The following is a 16,364-nucleotide window of genomic DNA, read 5'->3' as shown; positions in this document are numbered from 1 at the left end:
CTACTCTTTCAGTAAAATAATATTTTCTCATGTTGCTTTTGATCTTTCCCCCAACTAACTTCAGATTGTGTCCCCTTGTTCTTGTGTTCACTTTCCTATTAAAAACACTTCCCTCCTTGACCTTATTTAACCCTTTAACATATTTAAATGTTTCGATCATGTTCTCCCTGTTCCTTCTGTCCTCCAGAATATACAGATTGAGTTCATGAAGTCTTTCCTGATACGTTTTATGCTTAAGACCTTCCACCATTCTTGTACACGTCATTGGACCCGTTCAATTTTGTCAATATCTTTTTGTAGGTGAGGTCTCAAGAACTGAACACAGTATTCCAAATGTAGTCTCACCAGCACGCTATATAGCGGGATCATAATCTCCCTCTTCCTGCTTGTTATACCTCTAGCTATGCAGCCAAGTATGCTACTTGCTGTCCCTACCATTATTATCATTATTTTTAATGATAAAAAGTAGACAATAGGAACGGGACGGAAGGCACAGTGGTGCGCTTATGCACGCCCCTTACAGACCTCTTAGAAAAGAGGAGAGATCAATTGTAGATAGTCTAAGGTTAAAGGTTTTGGGGTTAGCAGTAGAAACCCCAGAATCAGGTAGTGCATTCCAGGCGTTGATTACTCTGTTGCTGAAGTTGAATTTTTTGCAGTCAAGTTTGGAGCGGTTGACATTTAGTTTAAATCGATTTCGTGCTCGTGTGGTGTTGCGGTTGAAGGTGAAGTAGTCGTTAACAGGTAGGACATTTTGGTATATGATTTTATGAACTATAATTATGTTGGAAGGGAGACGATGGAGTTGTAAGTTGTCTAAACCAAGAATTTCAAGTCTGAACAATTACTCAGTAGAATGGTTTGTCTCCAGAAGTGGGAGACTTGCCTTCCATTGTTTATCCCCCCTCTAATTTTGAGTTATAGAATAGAATAGGAATATAATTTTTATTGGCCAAGTGTGATTGGACACACAAGGAATTTGTCTTGGTGCAGATGCTCTCAGTGTACATAAAAGAAAAAGATACATTTGTCCATCCTGGCACAACACTTAATGATTGTCATAGGGGTCAAATAAGCAACGAAGAAGCAATCAATATTAATAAAAATCTCAGGATACAAGTGCCACTGTTATATTTAAGTTTATATTATATTTATTCAGTGGAATGTCCTTCCTCCAGAAGTTGTGGGTGCTGTATCGGAGGAGATTTTTAAGAGGAGACTGGAGAACCATATATCAAGAATAGTGTAGGCTCCTCTGATTGGAGAATTGGTTTATTCTATAAGAACTTCCCGAACGTTCAGGGCTCGGCATGCAGCTAATCTTGCCAAGTTTCACTATTTCACTTGGATCCATTGCAAAGGTGGGTTGCTAAAAATCGAAAGTGAGTTGATGGCATGTAATCCGTGAAAACGTCTTGGAAATGATAGACGGGACGAGCCTGTTTTACCCCCTCCTGTCGGGAGATGGCGTCAGACGGGCAACACGGGCGCCTACAAACCCGTCGCTACAGTAAGCAGGAGCCTCGGGCGTTGAGCTTTTTAATGGGTTAAAACCAACAAGTACCGCATTGCTAGAAAGGAGCGGAAAGTCGGCCGGATCTGGCTGGTCGCTCACCGGAGGAAGGTGGCGGTGCCTTCTATGCTCTTCCAAGAGTCGAAGCAATAACTGGTGGGTGAGTTGAGGACGGGCTGGAGGAGACACTGGGAGCAAGAACCGGTGAGCGAGAAAGCAGAGAAGCAACTAGAATATAGAAAAACACAGTTGGATGTGAGCTTGGCGGTCCTGTAGTCCAACCCCCTCCTCCAGCGTGGGAATTCAGAGCGTTTCAGACAAATGGCTGTCTGGTATCTTCGTCCAAGTATCTTATTATTATTATTATTATTATTATTATTATTATTATTATTATTATTATTATTATTATTATTATTATTATTATTATTATTATTATTATTATTATTATTAAAAGCCTCCAGTGAGCAGCAGCCATAGCTTGGGAATTCAAGCCCTTCCACTGGTCGCTGTCAGGAAATTTCCTCTTGTTCCTAGAATGCTTCTCTCCTTCACTGGTTTCCACCCACTAGGTATTGTCTTGCCTTGTGGTGCTTTGGGAGGTAATCTCTTAATCTTCTCTTCTTTGTAGCAGGTCCTCAAGTATTGGAAGATGTCACTTCTAATCCTTCTTTTCACCAGAACAAAGCGAAGGGTGGGGGATGGCAGCCTATTCAGAGCTCCTGAGAATAGGACAAGAAGACATATCAGAAAAGGATCCAACCTAGAATTGAGGAGAAACTTCCTGTGGGTATTTTATTTATTTTATTTATTTATTTGTCTGTCAAACAATTATAGGGTGATAATTTGTACATATAAAACATTAGATAAGTAACGATAAAAAGTAGACAATAGGACCGAGAAGGTAGGCACAGTGGTGCGCTTATGCACGCCCCTTACAGACCTCTTAGAAAGGAGGAGAGATCAGTTGTAGATAGTGTAAGGTTAAAGGTTTTGGGGTTAGGAGTAAAAACCACAGAATCAGGTAGTGCATTTCAGGCGTTGATTACTCTGTTGCTGAAGTCGAATTTTTTGCAGTCAAGTTTGGAGTGGTTGACATTTAGTTTAAATCGAATTTGTGCTCGTGTGTTCTTGCGGTTGAAGGTGAAGTAGTCGTTAACAGGTAGGACATTTTGGTATATGATTTTATGAACTATAATTAAGTCGGAACGTAGACAATAGAGTTGTAAGTTGTCTAAACCAAGAATTTGAAGTCTGAACAATTACTCAGTAGAATGGTTTGTCTCCAGAACTGGGAGAATTTGGATCTCAGAAATCTGCAGTGTATCAAATGAATCATAATTAACATTAGAAGCTATTTCAGCATTGTGGCATGTTGGATTGTAATGTACGCTTTTTTCACATCTTCTGCAACCATTTTCTAAAGAAACAGTTTTAAACTTACACTTTTGTTTTCAATCTTACAGATGAAGAGAATACCAATAAGAGCACTCGGGACAACTGAGAATAACCAGCAACTTTGAAAATGAAAGCAATGTCCTCAATGTGGGAAAACTTTCAGATTTAACTCAAGCCTGCTGAATCATTGGAGGGCTGAGAATAATCAGCCTCTTTGGAATTGAAAGCAAATTGAGCCTTCGGAAAAGCCCACAATTCTCCAGCTGATGAGAGACAAAGGGGAGAAGATCAAGAAGAGATTTCAAATTGGAAAAAGTATTGTGTGCAGAACTCGACAATAGATTATATGAAAAAGTCAAAGGAGATTATATTTTTCGATTGAGAAAAAGAGAGAAATATCTAGAAGTGAGTGGGTAGGAAAAAGACAATTGGAGGGCCACAAAAGGTAGACTCTAATGCAGGTCTATAAACAGTAATGCAGGCCTTTCTCTCTGCGGAAGAAAACAATAGTTTGAATCAAAGCTCCGTGCAACAAAAGATCACACGTATTTCAAGCATCAGAGGGGCAGACAGCTGATTGTGGCAAAATTTCAGTCAGAATTCCAACCTGATGGTACACTAGAGGATGTACAAAGTAAAGAAATCATATAACTGTCCTGATTGTGGGAAACGTTTCATTACAAATTCCCACTTGTTGGATCACCAGAGGACTCACACTGGAGAGAAACCCTTTGAATGTGTTGATTGTGGGAAAAGTTTCCGTTTCAATTCCAACCTGGTAAGACATCAAAGAACTCACACAGGAGAGAAACCTTTTGAATGTCCTGACTGTGGGAAAGGTTTCAGTTTCAATTCAAGCCTGGTGGTTCATCAGAGGACTCACACAGGAGAGAAACCTTTTGAATGTCCTGACTGTGGGAAAGGTTTCAGTCGCAATTCAAACCTGGTGATTCATCAGAGGACTCACACAGGAGAAAAACCATTTAAGTGTCCTGATTGTGGGAAATGTTTCAATTCTAATTCCAAATTGGTTAGACACCAGAGGACTCACACAGGAGATAAACCTTTTGAATGTCCTGATTGTGGAAAAAGTTTCAATCGCAATTCCCACCTGTTGGATCACCAGAGGACTCACACTGGAGAGAAACCCTTTGAATGTCTTGATTGTGGGAAAAGTTTCAGTTTCAATTCAAGCCTGCTGAATCACCAGAGGACTCATACAGGAGAGAAACCTTTTGAATGTCCTGACTGTGGGAAAGGTTTCAGTCAGATTTCAAGCCTGGTGGTTCATCAGAGGACTCACACAGGAGAGAAACCATTTGAATGTCCTGATTGTGGGAAAGGTTTCAGTCAGATTTCAAGCCTGGTGAACCATCAGAGGATTCACACAGGAGAAAAACCCTTTAAGTGTCCTGATTGTGGGAAAGGTTTCAATTCTAATTCCAATTTGGTTAGACACCAGAGGACTCACAAAGGAGAGAAACCTTTTGAATATCCTGTTCATGGGAAAAGTTTCAATCAGAATTCTCAACTGTTGGAACACCAGAGGACTCACACAGGAGACACCCTTTGAATGTCCTGATTGTTGGAAATGTTTCTGTCATAGGTGAAACTTGGTGGTCCACCAGAGGTCTCATATGAGAGAAATGATACGAATGTCCATATTGTGGAAAAAGTTTCAGTTGGAATTCTGATCTATGGATACACAAGAATATACAGGAGTAAAGCTACATAAGTGTCCAGAGTGTGGGAAAAGTTTCACTTACTGTTCTGAACTGGTGAAATACCAGATATCTCATATAGGAGAAAAGCCCTATGAATGTCCAGATTGTGGAGAATGTTGCAGTCTCTATGTGTGTAGTGATAGACTACAAGAACAGGAGAGAAACCCTTTGAATGTCCTGATTGTGGCCAAAGGTTCAGTCACCATTTTCTCCTGGTGGTCCAGCAGATGATACCTACAGGAGGGAAACCATACAAATGACTTATAAGTAATACAGGTGTACACACAGGAGAAAAAGTAAAAAAGGTCCATATTAGGCAAAAGGTGATGAATTTAGAGAAGGCAAATATTTCATTTTTCATCTGTCATTGGAAGTGTAGGTGAGAAATGGATTATTTAAGTTGGAGCCTGATTCATTTTACTGAAAGATACATTATCTCAGAAGTAGATCTATGAATGAAGAAAAACAAGAGAAAATATTTCTTTGATAAAGGAATACTGTATGGGTTTTTTTCAAGGCAAAGATTGATGAGTTTAGATAAGGCTTAAATTTGATCTTTGATCATTCACTCAAAAATATTAATTTGATGGAGGTGAAATGTCTGGTTTTTGTTTTTGTTTGTTTGTTATCAAGATCTTCCATCTCCATAGCGTCCCTCCAAGCCTTGCTCTCTTCCACAGGGTCCTTATAGGTATTTCCCTCCTCCCCAAGATCTCCACAAGCCTTTCCCACACACACACAGATTCCCCAAAGGCTTTTTTCCCCTCCTGCTGTGTCCCCACAGTCCCTAGGCCTGACTCCCACCCCACTAGGCCTCACAGCCTCCTCCATACCCTTGGAATATCTCTGAACCTAATGTTGATGAAAAAGGCCAGGATCCGCATCCGATGGCCACATGGCTATGTCCTGGAAAAAGCCATTATTTTCAGTGTGCCTGGGATTCAACCTTGGCCGGGCCATGGGATGGATTTGTGGATACAGCTGGCTAACACTGATCAGCCCATAAATTTTAGAATGACTTGTGTAATGTTTTTGATACTATCAATATAATTTGGCAGTAAAGATAGAGATGAGAAAAGAAAGCACTGCGTGCAAAGTTGGTGTATGAATGAGAGGACAAAGAGAAATAAAGAAGAAGATATTGTGTTTTTACAAAGAGATGCATTGAGCAATCGTTTATTACTTGAATTAGCCTGAAACCAGAACAACCTCACCAGCAGGTCGCTACAATCAGAAAGAACCCACCTCTGCTCTATCCATAGGGAATTCAATTCAATTTAATTTATTAGGTTTGTATGCCGCCCCTCTCCGAAGACTCGGGGCAGTTCACAGCAGTAATAAAAACAGTATAACAATGGAACAAATCTAATAATAAAATATATAAAAACCTCAACAATTAAAAACCATACGGCACATACACATCAAACATGAAATATAATAAGCCTGGGGAGATGTCTTAGTTCCCCCATGCCTGGCGATATAGGTGGGTCTTAAGTAACTTGCAGAAGACAAGGAGGGTGGGGGCCGTTCTAATCTCTGGGGGAAATTGATTCCAGAGGGCCGGGGCCGCCACAGAGAAGGTTCTTCCCTTGGGGCCCGCCAAACGACGGGACCCGGAGAAGGCCAACTCTGTGTGACCTTATCGGCCGCTGGGATTCGTGCGGTAGAAGGCAGTTGGATCACCCAAGATCCAACAAAGATAGGATTAGTCCTCTACCCATCTAGTAACAGAACTCAGCACATAGTAGCTGGGAATATTACATCACACAGCAATGCTCAACCAAGCATGGGACTCAGGACAGACTACACAAATCCCCCTACATGGCCCAGTGGGAGCCTGACAACCTGACAACTGTAAAAAATACGACTTTAGTAATAGAGTTGTTGAAGTATGGAACTCATTACCGGACTATCCCCTAACCCCCAACATTTTACCCTTAGACTGTCTACGGTTGACCTCTCCAGATTCCTAAGAGGTCAGTAAGGGGCGTACATAAGTGCACTAGAGTGCCTTCCGACCCCTGTCGTATTGTCTCTCCTATATCCCATATATCTTCTCTTCTATCCCTATATCTTTCTTCTATTCTCTCATCCATTATTTTATCCTATACTCTCTCAGCTATTCTTTCTCTAATTCTATTTCCTCGAAGGTGTCCTCTATTACCTTCATTGTGTATTATTGTGTATTGGACAAAATAAATAAATAAAAATAAAATAAATCAGAATACAAGCTCAAATTCAAAAGCCCAGAGAGGGTATAAAATTCAGCCCACTCCACATCTCTTCCCCTGTTTTTTTCCCTTTACTCAACGTTTTCAAGGTATGTGATTCTGTCCATCATTAAACTTTCTTTCCAAGCAACTACCATGAACTCAGCGTCTCTTTCCTCACTCGGAACTGAACTCAGAAGGATATTTCTTCCAACAGATATTACAGGTAATCCTTGACATACAACCACAACTGAGCTGGGCTGACACACACAAACAAAACGAAGGATGGGGGATGGCAGCCTATTCTTCAGAGCTCCTGAGAATAGGACAGAAAAGGATCCAACCTAGAATTGAGGAGAAACTTCCTGTGGGTATTTTATTTATTTTATTTATTTATTTGTCTGTCAAACAATTATAGGGTGATAATTTGTACATATAAAACATTAGATAAGTAATGATAAAAACTAGACAATAGGACAGGGACGGTAGGCACAGTGGTGCGCTTATGCACGCCCCTTACAGACCTCTTAGAAAGGAGGAGAGATCAGTTGTAGATAGTCTAAGGTTAAAGGTTTTGGGGTTAGGAGTAGAAACCACAGAATCAGGTAGTGCATTCCAGGCGTTGATTACTCTGTTGCTGAAGTCGAATTTTTTGCAGTCAAGTTTGGAGTGGTTGACATTTAGTTTAAATCGATTTCGTGCTCGTGTGTTGTTGCGGTTGAAGGTGAAGAAGTCGTTAACAGGTAGGACATTTTGGTATATGATTTTATGAAGTATAATTAAGTCGGAACGTAGACGATGGAGTTGTAAGTTGTCTAAACCAAGAATTTCAAGTCTGAACAATTTCTCAGTAGAATGGTTTGTCTGCAGAAGGGGGAGATTTGCCTTCCATTGTTTATCCCCCCTCTTATTTTGAGTTATAGAATAGAATAGGAATATAATTTTTGTTGGCCAAGTGTGATTGGACACACAAGGAATTTGTCTTGGTGCAGATGTTCTCAGTGTACATAAAAGAAAAAGATACATTTGTCAATGGTGGTACAACACTTAATGATTGTCATAGGGGTCAAATAAGCAACGAAGAAACAATATAAATAAAAATCTTAGGATACAAGTGCCACTGTTATATTTAAGTTTATATTATATTTATTCAGTGGAATGTCCTTCCTCCAGAAGTTGTGGGTGCTGTATCGGAGGAGATTTTTAAGAGGAGACTGGAGAACCATGTATCCGGAATAGTAAAGTCTCCTCTGATTGGATAATTGGTTTATTCTGTAAGAACTTCCCGAACGTTCAGGGCTCGGCATGTAGCTAATCTCGCCAAGTTTCACTATTTCACTTTGATGCATTGCAAAGGTGGGTTGCTCAAAGTGAGTTGATGGCATGTAATCCGTGAAAACGTCTTGCAAATGCCTCAACAGGTAGAGACGGGACGAGCCTGTTTTACCCCCTCCTACCGGGAGATGGCGACAGACGGGCAACACGGGCGCCTAGAAAGCCGTCGCTACAGTAAGGAGAGGCCTCTGGCGTTGAGCTTTTTAAGGGGTTAAAACCATCAAGTCTAGCATTGCTAGAAAGGAGAGAGAAGGGCTTAATCATTAATGGTAGCGGGTCGCTCACGGGAGGACGGTGGTCCGCCGAGTATCTTCTGCGCTCTTCAGAGAGTCGCAGCAGCAGCTGGTGGGTGAGTTGGGGACGGGTGGGAGGAGAGGCTGGGAGCAAGAAAGGCGGCTTGGTTTCCTCCGCAGCGAGGAAGCAGAGAAGCATCTAGAATATATAAAAACACAGTTGGATGTGAGCTTGGCGGTCCTGTAGTCCAACCGCCTCCTCCAGCGTGGGAACTTAGAGCGTTTTAGACAAATGGCTGTGTAGTATGTTCGTCAAAGTATCTTATTATTATATTATTATTATTAAAAGCCTCCATTGTGGAGCACCCACTGCTTGGGAAGCCAAGCCCTTCCACTGTTCGCTGTCACGAAATTTCCTCTTGTTCCTAGAATGCTTCTCTCCTTCACTGGTTTCCATCCATTAGGTGTTGTCTTGCCTTGTGGTGCTTTGGGAGGTAATCTCTTCTTTTCTTTCTGGCAGGACCTCAAGTATTGGAAGATCTCACTTCTAACCCTTCTTTTCACCAGACTAGACCTACCCAATTCCTACAACTGCTCTTCATATGTTTTCGCCTCAAGCCCCCAGTCATGATTGTTGCTCTTCCATTTCTTCTCGTGAAATGAACCTTCCTGTTGGTAAGTATTAAGTCCAGTATAGCTGACCCTCTAATCCAGTGTTCCCCAACCTTGGCAACTTGAAGATATTTGGACTTCAACTCCCAGAATTCCCCATCCAGCGAATGCTGGCTGGGGAATTCTGGGAGTTGAAGTTCAGATATCTCCAAGTTGCCAAGGTTGGGAAACACTGCTCAAATCTAATCATCCTCCATCTTTTGCATGAGAGATTCCTCAGGAACCTCCAAGAAGAAACTGGACAGCCATTTATCCAGAATGGTAGGGGTTCTCCTGACTGAGCAGGAGATTGATCTAGATCTAGAAAATCTCCAAGATCTCTTCCAACTCTGAAGTTGTGTTATGGACATGCTGGGTTTTTTGACACTAATATTGGAAATCCCCAGAAATATCTTCTGGGATGTTTCCTTTTTTGTTTCCATATCTGTCCAATAACCATGGCATTTCCTATTGGTGCCCCATCCATGTATTAATCAGTTTCAACAGTGTTTAAGGCAGCACTTTTTAAAAAATAGCTTTGAGAACCTTTGGGATGTTCAGTTGTATAGGTAACCCTCCCTTACCATTTGTTCCCTGAGCCTTCACAGTTACAATGGCACTGTAAAGGCAGATATACATCTGGTCCACAAATTAGTGGTCATTGTAACACTTGTTCAGTGACCTGAAGAAGTCAGCAGTTCCTGTGGTTATGATGGCGCAAGAAAAGGAGGTGTACATTTATAGTTTCAGTCTACCACATTCAGGATCCCCATTTGTGGCATTCCCAGCTAAAGTTCAAAATCTTTTTCTTGCATGCAGAAATAAAAAATGTGTTTCTCTGTAACAAGTCATTGATTTCATAAATGCAAAACACTATAGTTTTTTTAATACATAGAATAAAGGTAAACATTGATAGTGGGTGTTATCTTTAATTTAGATGTCAAAAGGGTTTTGAGGGTCTCGGTATTTTTTTTTCTCTGGGAAATGGGATCAGATGGTTCAGTGAGTGTTTAAGGTTACTGGTATTAAAAGAAAACTTTTATTTTTTTTATCTTTTATGTTCTCTTTAATAATCTTCTGTATTAAGATTTAATTTAATTTATTTGACTTATACACCGCCCTCCAATATTTCTATGCCACATGTCCACCATAAATGATAAATTTTCTTATTTACATTTCCAACATTCAAGGTGCCTTTATACATTCTTTAATTTTAGGCACCAACATCATAAAACCATTTGGTATAGAGCTTCCTGCCTGAGCAGATGGTTGGACTAGAAATCCTTCTAATAGAATCCTTCTGTAAATCTATTCTTCCAGTGTTCAAGCATTATTTCCTTATCCACTGAATCATACAATGCTTTACCCACCCATTCTGCAAATTCAATGTCAGGGTTCCATGTAACACTCTCAACCAATGAAGACTCCGAGGCAGGCAATTCCTCAAAGTTTGAATTTATAGAAGATGTCATGTCGGCACATTTGGAAAAACCTGAATCTGAAAGCTTTCGGTTTTCCCCACCCAAAAGAAAATCACAGTTCCATACACTGCACCCACATATCCATCACACGATCCAATCATTCCACTGTCCCAATTGGAGACATTCCCTGTGCGTCTATCCAGGTGTAGACTGAACCTCCTTGACTCCCAGAGAAATTTACTCTGCCCCGAGTCTGCGAGGAGAAGGGCAGCCAAGGAAGGAAGGAGGGAGGGAGGGAGGAAGGAAGGAAGGAAGGAAGGTTGTTATGGCTATAAATATCAGTCAGGTCACAACCCCCCCTCCCTATTTCCCATGCACTAAATTTGATAGCACTGAAGATCCAAAAGAAAAGATGGGTCCCAGGGCTGACATCCAATTTCAATAGCAGTTTATAAACCTTACAACAATATGTTCAACAATTCATTTCCAATTTCTAATACATTTTTCACAAAATCGTATCCATAACTCTTTTTGTCTAGTTCAAATATTTATTTCGATTGTACATATATAAATCAATGGCAAACATTCTTCCGATTCCAACTGCTCTTTAGATTTGAGGATAGGATCACAACCAAAAGTCCACCAGTCTGGCCTGTAACACAAATTTTGTTCCCAGCTTTTAAATGTTATATTCCAATTGCTTATGTCTAAAACAAATTTAAAAAATGCTTACATTCATCATAAACTTCGCTTTTGTGACCATGGCAATGAAAATTATGCATTTTTTCTATAGAAACAGAAGCTTTTATCTAATAAATTCCATTGCTTGAGTCTTGATGTCAGAAGCTCAGCGTTGGACTTGGTGAGACCAAGTCTCTGATCAGATCGTTGAGGTCTTTTTGGTTAGGGACGTATGGCTTCTGCTCCTCATCTGCATATGAAGAGAAACTTCGGCCGGCCAGGAAGGACGTCTTTGTGACGTCAAAGCTCCACCCATGGAATTCCCTATTGGGATTCCCCACCTCCTTTCTAGCCTCCCGACCGGCCCGACAGCTCCGCGGCTGTTTCAAAAAGCTAACAGCCGGGCGGTGGGACTTCTCGGCCTCCTCATGAACCGAACGCCGACCCCGAACTTTTGCTGAACTTCCGGGTTCGGCGTTCAGGTGGCCGCCGAGAAGTCCCCCAGATGTTTCAAAAGGCGACAGTGGGGCTTCTTGGTGGCCTCACGAACGCCGAACCTGGACGTTCGGCAAAAGTTCGGGTTTGTTGTTCGGGTTCGGGAGGACGCCGAGAAGCCCCGCCAGGCAGCGGGGCTTCTCAGTGGCCACCCGAACTTTTGTCGAACCACTGTATGTATATATATATGTGTGTGTGTGTGTGTCTGTCTGTCTGTTTTCGTAGATTTTCACGGGTACAGCTATGACGGTCTTGGTATATTCTGGTTTCTTCCCGTGTAGGATTTGGAAATTTCTGGCGACGTTTCGACGAGGTCCCACTCGTCATCTTCAGGCTGGTGTTTCTGTCCTTGTTCTCAGGCGAACACTGCGAGACCTGAGCTGCCTTCCTTCTATAAATACTGGTGGCTGGGTATGGTTTGATGGCTCAGCAATTGTCTTCTGTGTAGAAACTTCCTGGTGAGTCAGTGGGGTAAAATCTGGGGTCGTTGATGTAGCTGAGGTATGCTGATTAGTTAATGGTTGTAGATTAGGCGTGATATCCTGAGTAGTTGGAACTTGCAGGCTACTTGATTGTTTTGCAATTTGTTTTCTGAGTCTGGTTTCTATGGCTGGGATACGTTTGAGAGCTGGTTTCCAGATCTCTGGTAAGCGGGAGGTATCAATATGAACAAGCGGGATGTTATTGACCCAAGTCAACAAGTTTATTTCCTGATTGAATGTATATTTGAATTTGGATCTGAGAGATCTGCACTGTATCAAATGAATCATAATTAACATTAGAAGCTATTTCAGCATTGTGGCATGTTGGATTGTAATGTACGCTTTTTTCACATGTTCTGCAACCGTTTTCTAAAGAAACAATTTTAAACTTACACTTTTGTTTTCAATCTTACAGATGAAGAGAATACCAATAAGAGCACTCGGGACAACTGAGAATAACCAGCAACTTTGAAAATCAAAGCAATGTCCTCAATGTGGGAAAACTTTCAGATTTAACTCAAGCCTGCTGAATCATTGGAGGGCTGAGAATAATCAGCCACTTTGAAATTGAAAGCAAATTGAGCCTTCAGAAAAGCCCACAATTCTCCAGCTGATGAGAGACAAAGGGGAGAAAATCAAGAAGAGATTTCAAATTGGAAAAAGTATTGTGTGCAGAACTCGACAATAGATTATATGAAAAACTCAAAGAAGATTACATTTTTGGATTCAGAAAAAGAGAATAATATCTAGAAGTGAGTGGGTAGGAAAAAGACAATTGGAGGGCCACAAAAGATAGACTCTAATGCAGGTCTGTAAACAGTAATGCAGGCCTTTCTCTCTGCGGAAGAAAACAATAGTTTGAATCAAAGCTCCGTGCAACAAAAGATGTACAAAAAATGAAACCTTTTGAATGTCCTGATTGTCGGAAAAGTTTCACTGCAAATTCCCACCTGTTGGGTCACCAGAGGACTCACACAGGAGAGAAACCCTTTGAATGTCCTGATTGTGGGAAAGGTTTCAGTTTCAATTCAAGACTGGTGGTTCATCAGAGGACTCACACAGGAGAGAAACCTTTTGAATGTCCTGACTGTGGGAAAGGTTTCAGTTTCAATTCAAGCCTGGTGATTCATCAGAGGACTCACACAGGAGAGAAACCCTTTGAATGTCCTGACTGTGGGAAAGGTTTCAGTCAGATTTCAAGCCTGGTGATTCATCAGAGGACTCACACAGGAGAAAAACCATTTGAATGTCCTGACTGTGGGAAAGGTTTCAGTTTCAATTCAAGCCTGGTGATTCATCAGAGGACTCACACAGGAGAGAAACCTTTTGAATGTCCTGACTGTGGGAAAGGTTTCAGTCAGATTTCAAGCCTGGTGATTCATCAGAGGACTCACACAGGAGAGAAACCATTTGAATGTCTTGATTGTGGGAAAGGTTTCAGTCGCAATTCAAGCCTGGTGATTCATCAGAGGACTCACACAGGAGAGAAACCTTTTGAATGTCCTGATTGTGGGAAAGGTTTCACTGCAAATTCCCACCTGTTGGATCACCAGAGGATTCACACAGGAGAAAAACCCTTTAAGTGTCGTGATTGTGGGAAATGTTTCAATTTGAATTCCAATTTGATTAGACACCAGAGGACTCACAAAGGAGAGAAACCTTTTGAATGTCCTGATTGTGGGAAAAGATTCACTCAGAATTCATGCCTGGTGAATCATCAGAGGACTCACACTGGAGAGAAACCATTTGAATGTCCTGATTGTGGGAAAGGTTTCAGTCGCAATTCAAACCTGGTGAAACATCAGAGGACTCACACAGGAGAAAAACCCTTTAAGTGTCCTGATTGTGGGAAAGGTTTCAATTCTAATTCCAATTTGGTTAGACACCAGAGGACTCACACAGGAGAGAAAACTTTTGAATATCCTGTTCATGGGAAAAGTTTCAATCAGAATTCTCAACTGTTGGAACACTAGAGGACTCACACAGGAGACACCCTTTCAATGTCCTGATTGTTGGAAATGTTTCTGTCATAGGTCAAACTTGGTGGTCCACCAGATGATACCTACAGGAAAGAAACCATACAAATGACTTATAAGTAATACAGGTGTACACACAGGAGAAAAAGTAAAAAATGGTCCATATTAGGCAAAAGTTGATGAATTTAGAGAAGGCATAAATTTCATTTTTGATCTGTCATTGGAAGTGTAGGTGAGAAATGGATTATTTAAGTTGGAGCCTGATTCATTTTACTGAAAGATACATTATCTCAGAAGTAGATCTATGAATGAAGAAAAACAAGTGAAAATATGTATTTGATAAAGGAATAATATATGGGGTTTTTTTAAGGCAAAGATTGATGAGTTTAGATAAGGCTTAAATTTGATCTTTGATCATTCACTCAAAAATATTAATTTGATGGAGGTGAAATGTCTGGTTTTTGTTTTTGTTTGTTTGTTATCAAGATCTTCCATCTCCATAGTGTCCCTCCAAGCCAGAGGTCCCCAAACTAGTGGCCAGATACTGCCCACTGAGACCATTTATCCAGCCCACGGCAGTGCACAAGATTTTTCTGATCGAATCTCCCGTCCACTCAGTGCGTGCGGTCTTGCTGCTGAGCTTCTGGTGGCCGCGAGGAGAGGTGGAGAGCAAAGCAGCAGGGAGGAAAGCGGACCTGCAATTGGCCCCTTTCTTTCCCGCCTTTAGTGAGAGAAACTGTTGGTGCTCTGCCATAGGGCAGCAAAAGTTCCTCTCCCTAAAGGCGGGAAAGAAAGGGGCCAATTGCAGCTCCGCTTTCCTCCCTGCTGCTTTGCTCTCCACCTCTCCTCACTGTCACCAGAAGCTCAGCAGCAGGACCGCACTGAGTGGGCGGGAAACTTCGCCCTCCCTGCTTTCCAGCATCTTGGTTCCTCCGGTGCTGCTTTTTTCCCTCTTCAAAGTTTTTGCAGGACGAGGTTTGCATTTGGGCAAGGATTCGGGGGGGGGGGGGGGTCTGCTGCAGAGAGGGAGGGAGAGAAAAGGAGAGAGTGTGTGAAAGACAGAAATAAAGCAAGAGAGAGAGAGAGAGTGAGAGAAATAAAGCAAGAGAGAAGGAGAGAGAAAGCATGAGAGAAATTGAGAGAGAAGAAGAGAGAGAGAAAGGGAGAGAGAGAGGAAGAGTCGGAGATAGAAAGAGAGAGAAATAAAGCAAGAGAGGGAGGGAGGGAGAGAGAAAGCAAGAGAGGCTTATAGGGAGAGAGAAAAAGAGGGAGAGAAAGCAAGAGAGAAACGGAGAGAAAGAGGGAGAGAGAGGAAGAGTGGGAGATAGAAAGAGAGAGAAATAAAGCAAGAGGGAGGGAGAGAAAAAGCAAGAGAGAGAGAAAGAGAGAGAGAAAAAGCGCGAGAGAAATAAAGCAAGAGAGAGAGAAAGCGAGAGAAACAGAGAGAGAGAGAAGGAGATTTGTTCATATGTTTTTTTATAGTCCGGGCCTCCAACAGTCTGAGGGACAGAGAACTGGCCCCTGTGTAAAAACTTTGGGGACCCCTGCTCCAAGCCTTGCCCTCTTCCACAGGATCCTTATAGGTATTTCTCTCCTCCCCAAGATCTCCAGAAGCCTGGTCTATCCATAGGGAAATGCTTTCACCCAAGATCCAACAAAGATAGCATTAGTCCTTCCCAAGGTCTCCACAAGCCTTTCCCACACACACACACACAGATTCCCCAAAGGCTTTCCCCCCCCTCCTGCTGTGTCCCCACAGTCCCTAGGCCTGACTCCCACCCCACTAGGCCTCACAGCCTCCTCCATACCCTTGGAATATCTCTGAACCTAATGTTGATGAAAAATGCCAGGACCCGCATCCGATGGCCACATGGCTATGTCCTGGAAAAAGCCATTATTTTCAGTGTGCCTGGGATTCAACCTTGGGCGGGCCATGGGATGGATTTGTGGATACAGGTGGCTAGCACTGATTAGCCCATAAATTTTAGAATGACTTGTGTAATGTTTTTGTTACTACCAATATAATTTGGTAGTAAAGATAGAGATGAGAAAAGTAAGTACTGCGTGCAAAGTTGGTGTATGAATGAGAGGACAAAGAGAAATAAAGAAGAAGATCTTGTGTTTTTACAAAGAGATGCATTGAGCAATCGTTTATTACTTGAATTAGCCTGAAACCAGAACAACCTCACCAGCAGGTCGCTACAACCAGAAAGAACCCACCTCTGCTCTATCCATAGGGAATTCAATT

General features: G+C 41.8%; 2 protein-coding genes across 10 annotated transcripts; both read left to right on the top strand.

The window, feature by feature from the left end:
* The first annotated feature begins 1,590 nt into the window (after positions 1-1,590).
* Positions 1,591-5,788, top strand: LOC139159946 (zinc finger protein ZFP2-like). Of its 4 annotated transcripts, none has more exons than XM_070737434.1 (3): positions 1,591-1,717; positions 2,145-2,296; positions 2,977-5,788. In XM_070737434.1, exon 3 carries the CDS (start codon positions 3,534-3,536, stop codon positions 4,479-4,481), a length of 948 nt encoding a protein of 315 aa, XP_070593535.1. In that variant the 5' UTR covers positions 1,591-1,717; positions 2,145-2,296; positions 2,977-3,533; the 3' UTR covers positions 4,482-5,788. The 4 variants fall into 4 exon arrangements, with proteins under 4 accessions (XP_070593535.1, XP_070593534.1, XP_070593537.1 ...); XM_070737433.1 differs by having other exon boundaries at positions 2,142-2,296; XM_070737435.1 differs by having other exon boundaries at positions 1,614-1,673; positions 2,142-2,296.
* Positions 5,789-8,267: 2,479 nt separating this feature from the next.
* Positions 8,268-16,249, top strand: LOC139159938 (zinc finger protein 180-like). 6 transcript variants are annotated; one of them, XM_070737424.1, is made up of 4 exons: positions 8,268-8,522; positions 8,978-9,085; positions 11,940-12,116; positions 12,556-16,249. In XM_070737424.1, exon 4 carries the CDS (start codon positions 13,037-13,039, stop codon positions 14,111-14,113), a length of 1,077 nt encoding a protein of 358 aa, XP_070593525.1. In that variant the 5' UTR covers positions 8,268-8,522; positions 8,978-9,085; positions 11,940-12,116; positions 12,556-13,036; the 3' UTR covers positions 14,114-16,249. The 6 variants fall into 6 exon arrangements, with proteins under 6 accessions (XP_070593525.1, XP_070593524.1, XP_070593522.1 ...); XM_070737423.1 differs by having other exon boundaries at positions 8,931-9,085; XM_070737421.1 differs by having other exon boundaries at positions 8,268-8,526.
* The last annotated feature ends 115 nt before the right edge of the window (positions 16,250-16,364 follow it).

Source organism: Erythrolamprus reginae, chromosome 2 (genome assembly GCF_031021105.1).
Source record: "Erythrolamprus reginae isolate rEryReg1 chromosome 2, rEryReg1.hap1, whole genome shotgun sequence".
NCBI classification, from domain to species: domain Eukaryota; kingdom Metazoa; phylum Chordata; class Lepidosauria; order Squamata; family Dipsadidae; genus Erythrolamprus; species Erythrolamprus reginae.
The sequence above is the reverse complement of the archived record's forward strand: the minus strand, read 5'-3'. Positions and strand labels throughout refer to the sequence as shown.

Coding starts and splice junctions, on each gene's coding strand:
- LOC139159946 (XM_070737436.1), top strand. CDS start 3,534: ATGTACAAAGTAAAGAAATCATATAACTGTCCTGATTGTGGGAAACGT.
- LOC139159938 (XM_070737424.1), top strand. CDS start 13,037: ATGAAACCTTTTGAATGTCCTGATTGTCGGAAAAGTTTCACTGCAAAT.